At 41.7% G+C, this 6,348-nt stretch overlaps 1 protein-coding gene across 1 annotated transcript; it reads right to left on the bottom strand.

Moving 5' to 3' along the window:
* Nucleotides 1-2,204: 2,204 nt before the first annotated feature.
* Nucleotides 2,205-6,344, bottom strand: GPR75 (G protein-coupled receptor 75; the record flags this gene model as incomplete). The annotated part of the gene is made up of 1 exon (XM_019548558.1): nt 2,205-6,344. A coding segment is annotated over one exon (1,482 nt), but the record flags the coding sequence as incomplete, so codon positions are not given.
* Nucleotides 6,345-6,348: the final 4 nt, after the last annotated feature.

Genomic DNA, 6,348 nt, shown 5'->3' with positions numbered 1-6,348 from the left:
TGGCATGTCTGTGTTTTAACTCCTAGCTTAATAACATGATCAAAGCAAGTCACAACCTAATGATATGATTTATAAAACATAAAACAATTTATACTGATCGACTTGAAACAGCAACATTCTTATTACCATGTGCACATTTCAACCGCTGGGAATGATCCAAAAATCTAATATTTATTATAGCGGTGTCCAAAAATGTAATCCACAACTGAGGATTTAACTCATAACTTAATAACATGATATTACTAGTATGCTGTTATTATCATGTTATTAAGTTATGAGTTAAATTAATATACAGACATACACAAGAAATTTAAAGTTTTCTTTGGCTACCTTTTCAGTTGAAATCCCACACATCCTTAGTAGACAGTTATTCCATTGGAAGAAGAAAATCATGGATGCATTCAACTGAAGGGTTCCGTCCTATGGATTATAGAGGGCCCATTCACAGCAATCCCTGATATACTCATGTGAACAAGTACAGGTCAACTGCTAATGACAGCAGCTACCAGTGATCAACTGTCACAGAAATAGACAACTGGTAAGTCACATCAGTGCTCAAAACCTCAACTTCACTATCTGTAAAATGAAGACAATTAACTTTCCTTCCTTTGTACAGTACTTTGGGTTCCACAAATGGAAAACCTCAAGGACCAAACACTGTAATGATTGTTAGAATAATATGGAAATTAAAAAACTTCAGTGGGTATAAAGGAGAATCAGCACTGCAGAAATGAGCCCTATTGCACATATAAAAAAAAATAAGCAGCACTTGTGAACCCACTTATACATAGTACAAACTATGTGTATTAGGCCAAAGCCAAAAGGCTCATGATTTACCACATCGTTCATTGGGCTGGGCCCCAGCAGTCAACCGCATTTCAAGACATGGGGACCCCACAGCTCAGCACTGTTTGGTATGTGTGTATACTCTGGATACCCCTCACAAAGGAGCCATGTGCTAACCATTTGCTAATTTTCCCCCCACTCGTGACCGGTGTCAAGTCCTGGGATGCTCCAAAAATTTACATGCAAATGTGGCACAGAGCAACCTGGTCTGGCTCCACCTTATGGAGGGTGGGGTCACACTAATCATATGCAACAAGCTGAGAGAGGGGGCTACAGAGAGGTTCTGGGTGAAATGTATGGGGCACATTTTGTGATGTTTGCCAATCACTTAAGGCTGGTGAAGAAACAAGAATAACTGGAAATGGGAAAGAAAGGCACAGCTCAGCTGCGCAAGTGAAATCCCTCGCTACTCGTGGGTTTGGCATTTGCAGTTTCAAATACTCGTGAATGCTGAACCTGCATCTTAAATACACTTACAGGAGCTCCTCAGGAGTGCCATGCTTACCGCTGCTGGGTGCCTGCCATTGCCACTGTGCCCCCCCTCCCCCCTGCAGCTGCCAGTGGCACTGAGTTCATGACATTCATGAACGCAATGCCATATTCACGGATTTTGCCATTTGCGGGATCTCAAGAATGTATCCTCCGTGAATGGCGAGGGTCACCTGTAGTCAAAATGTACTCACAGTGGCTCAATACGACTTGAAAAAAGATAGGTGTTGAGGGGGACTACACGCAATAGACTCTACATACATTGAATTAGATGGGCTGTACTAACCTAGCCTTGTGATAGGTTCCTATCAGCATATCAAATGTAGCATTTTGGGCAATCATATAATTTAATATAGCAAGCCAGAGTATGTATGTACAATTTTCACTAGAATGTTTAAAATATATTTTTCTTCATTATAAATATCAAAAATCATTCTTAACTGTGTCTCAGTATGGCATACAAAGTACACTGCATGAAAAGCTGAAAATGGATAAGAACTGATTATTAGTCACTCATAGATAATTAGTTATGTGCTGCCTTCTGCCTGACTTCAAATTAACATGGCTAACTGTCTCTCAATCCCCTTGGAGAAAGATTTGACTGTATTGTCTGCTCCTTCAAGATGTGCAGGCTTATTAGTCTACTTTCATTTCAACTTATCTTCATACAAGTTTTCCATCTATCCCATCAATATTCACACATTGTTTCTTGTTTCAATTAGTTTTCAGCTTGAGGTAGCAACCATGCTCTATTCTCTGTTGGTACTGTGCCTAGCATAAAAGGATTCAAATCTGACAGGGTCAAAATAAGTGATTTTATCCCAGGTTCCCTGATATTCAGTGAAATACAGGTAGACTATAATACAGGTAGAATACAATCTATATTTATTTGCCCATACCAACCACACCACTCTTTGAAGAGCTATGTTGTTTAATATGATAGGCAACTCAAGTCAGACAGTGTTTTTCTTGCAATTAAGAAAAGAGGTGTTTATCTTTTTATAGACAGTTCTGTAAACATTTTAAATAGTTCGTTGGCAGGAAGACTGAGAATTTTCATCAACAGTGAATTTAAAGAAAAAATACTTAAAAAAAGGCAGATTAAGGAGACTTTTGTCTCTTTGGAAAATCTCTCTAGAAGGCAGCAAAGCACCCTACTCTCAGAAGGCTAAATCACGTGCACGCGACTCAGCACACAGATATTCAATACAAACAATCTTTATGGCTAAGACAGATAAGATTTAATATTTGGTCACTTTATGAAGCTTATGAATTCAACAAATGCACAGTCTGAGAAACATAAAAGGACTTTACAAACTTTACAGATTTAAAAGAAACCTACCATAAGTTTTTGCACACTTAAAATTCCCACCAACTTCCTTGATACTGCAAAACAGGAGATCTGCATGTTAAGTCTAGATAAGACCCATTCCTGCAGTCATTCCTTAGAACCAGAGTGTCCTGTGATATGCCCCTATCCAAACCATTTTCTACAATCAGTGTTTAGTCTGAGTTAAAGACCCATGCTGAGTTAAAAGACCTATGATCAAGCTCATAGCACCATTCTTTCCCCCAAATTATGGAGCTTTGTGTTAAAAAGCAACCCAAGATAAAAAAAACAACAACAAGAGTCATGAACCTTTGAGTTATCTCTTATAGTCACTTTAGCGAGAACCATATGATTCTATCACAGAGAAAAGTATCTGGGCAGAGAGAAAAGACTCACTGAAATTATCTCAACTTTACATCTGTGTTAGAAACTTGTCGAGTTCACTTATTGCAATAACATTATGCCTTTTGTAAATTATTCAAAATTAAAGAAAACAACAAACCTGTAAATGCAACATTTTTCAACGGGAACACTGTAAAATAGTTTAGTTTCTAAAAATAAAAAACTACAACTGTAATAATTTACATTACAATGATCTGAATACCTTCCTGTTCTAATATAATACGTTGTTTGCAAGGAAACCACCAATGTATTCTGTGAATTGAATACTGTATACCAACATTTTCCAAATGGATTCCTTAAAGGAGGCATCTCAACTCCTATTTAGGCACCAAAGTAAGTGGCTTGATTATTTTGGAGGTACCGAGCTTCTGTTGAAGTAAACTGCCATTCAAAATGATGGGCAGTTTTCCAAATCAGGCCATTTAAGTGAAAATTCTTAAACTGCCAAATTCTTAAGCTGCCAAAAAATCATTTTGATACACGTTAGACAACAAAACTAACGATCAGAATTATAAAAATATGTCACTTCTATTATATGCTCCTTGCGTAGGTCTACAGATAAAGTGTAGTAGACAAAAAAAAATATTTACCTTGATATCAGTTTATCATTAGAACGATTGTAAATGTTTTAGTATATAAGATCATTTGAAAAAGAGAGCAGTAGTAATATCGTTGCTTGATCATTTTATATTATAGGTATTAATAAGGAACATCTGTATTCAATGACAAAAAAATTTCAGATTCTAATCCCCCACATTTGCATATTTATAGACATAGACAAAAAAACACTGTTCCTCATGTATTAGTTTGTAAATTGGAACATTACAGAAGGAACTGTGCTAGCAAGAAGTGCCAGCATATCAACACTTCCTAAATTGTTTGTACTTTCAAATAACACCCCTCAGTAGGCATCACAGCAATTCATTTGAGTAGCTAAAAACCATTTCTTAAAGTATCCTTTTCATGGTATATGATGTCACTGCCTACAATAAAGGAAATCAAGTGTTACGTATGTAGATTTTAATAAGTTCTTCTTATCATATAATAAGAAAGAAAATGGCTTTGTGCAAGGATTTTTCCTAACAGGTATCAATATACCATTATTTTTATAACTATCTAATTTTGTTTGAAACAACTCAAGGTGGAATCACAGTCTTACTGAAGTCAATGAAAATTCTGCCACTGACTTAAATAGTCATGATTTCACTCAGATACCATATGGCAGCCTTTAGTAGGACTGGCACCTGCTAAAAGAAAACATTATTTCTTCTTTCAACCCCTGCAACAGGAAATGCCTTTAACTTAGGTCACTCTAGAACAGGTCTCAAGCCCCTACCCAGTACCATGCAAACTGTTTTCTGCATTCTTGAAAATACAGTAAAATATGTAATTTAGCAAACCATAATGCTAGCAAAATTTCAAGCCATTTTCTTAGATGCTTTCCCACATGATGTACTTAATCACTTATTTCCAGTGCCCTGCAGGGTTCAGCATAAGATTTAGTAACAAAAATATCCTACTATAACAATTTCAAGGTACAAATCTAAAAGGCGCCTTTTTTTGTTCTTTTATTAATGACAAGCCCTACAATTTCAAGAAAATATCGAGGAAACAGTTAGTTCAAGTGCAAATCACTGAATAGTAACACTAATCATAACTTTTAATTTGCTGCTGTCTAGCAAAATCAGATTCAATACTGTAATTTTGAATGGAGAGTAATCATTCATAAACCGAACAAGGGGGGAGAGAAAACCAAACGAAGTTTGGACAAGCTTTTCTGGCACCATGCTCCCAGTTAAACTGAAGGGACTGGGATCTGCTTAGCTGAAGTACTGTCGTAATCCCTGACCAGGTCGTTAGTGGTATGATAGTGCGTGGCAATATAGGATTTGGCAAACCCAAAGGAAGAGTTTAGAGGCTGTAAGCCAGTTGGGGTGCTCACTTCCTGGGAAGGGCTGCTGTTATAGATGCTGTAATAGGGTTCGATACGGGTATTCATTGGAGTGGAGGTGCTCTGCGCATAGTGCTGATGTCCAACAGAAGCCTTGGGGCTCAACACGCTTTCCTTGGAGTGACTCGGACCACAAGCCTGGTCCACAAATCTTTTCTGAGGTTTTGGAGACAACATGTAGGCCGAATTGGTTTCGTGATGGGACGACTTGTTCCTGTTAACCTCCAGGCTCCCTTTGCCCATGGCTCGAAGCCTCGTCTTCTGCTTGCAGCATAAAAAAACAAGGGCGACATACTGTAGGCACCAAAGGACTCTCCTCCTCAGTCCGGCGCTGTTCCGGGAATATATAAAAGGATTTAATCCAGACTTGAAAAAAATAAGGGTAAATCCACAGAGCTCAAACCGGTAGAGGAGGAAGCCACTGTTACTAGACACCACATCCTGCACTAAGGAGATGCCCAGGGGCAGGCAGCAGACTAAGACCGACAGAACAATGACCACACAGGTCACCACAGCTTTGGAGTCTTTGGCAGCTGACAAGTTCATGGCGGACACCAACTGGAGCCTGCCGGCCGCAGGGCCTGGCAACTGGCCAAGGCTCTTGGCGTAGCCATGGGCCTGGACATGCTGCAGCTTGTTGTAGCTCTGGTTCCTGTACAGGGCGGGCACGGCGCACTGGATGCCGTCCCCGCCTCCGGCAAACGGCTGCGGGCGGGAGACTTCCCCCGCCATGACAGGAGGGCACTTCCTCACCTGGGCATTCCTCCGGAGGGCCTGGGCTATCATGATGTAGGAGACAGAGACCACGGCCACACAGCAGATGAAGTCTATGACATACAGGTACAAGATGAGCTTCCCTTCACCCACGGCCGGGCGGGACACGGGGAGGCAGAGGCGGGAGCGGGGGGTCCGCCAGGTGGCCAGGGCAGCCAGGGTGAAGCTGGTGGCCCAGAGCAGCAAGGCAAGCAGCAGGGTGCCAGGGAACGAGGCTGCACGGTCGGGCTGCTTGCCCAGCACCATGCGCAGGCGGTGCAGGGCGATGACTGCCACCGTCTTGAGGGACATGATGACGAAGCCGGAGCTGGTGAGGTGGAAGGTGAAGCAGAAGGCAGGCGGCAGGCGCGGGGCGGCCGAGGCCGAGAAGAGCAGGGCAGCTAGCATGGGCGCCGCGGCGCCGCACACGCACAGGTCGCACAGGGACAGGTTGAGCACCAGCACGTCGAAGCTGGTGCGGAACTTGCGCAGCGCGGGGTCGAAGAAGGACAGGAAGACGATGAGGTTGCCGTACGAGCCCAGGCAGAAGACCACAGCCAGCAGGCAGGCGCACGGC

Source organism: Crocodylus porosus, unplaced genomic scaffold (genome assembly GCF_001723895.1).
Source record: "Crocodylus porosus isolate Cpor-Errol unplaced genomic scaffold, CroPor_comp1, whole genome shotgun sequence".
NCBI lineage: Eukaryota > Metazoa > Chordata > Crocodylia > Crocodylidae > Crocodylus > Crocodylus porosus.
Note: the sequence above shows the minus strand (reverse complement) of the source record. Positions and strands in the feature narration are given on the sequence as shown.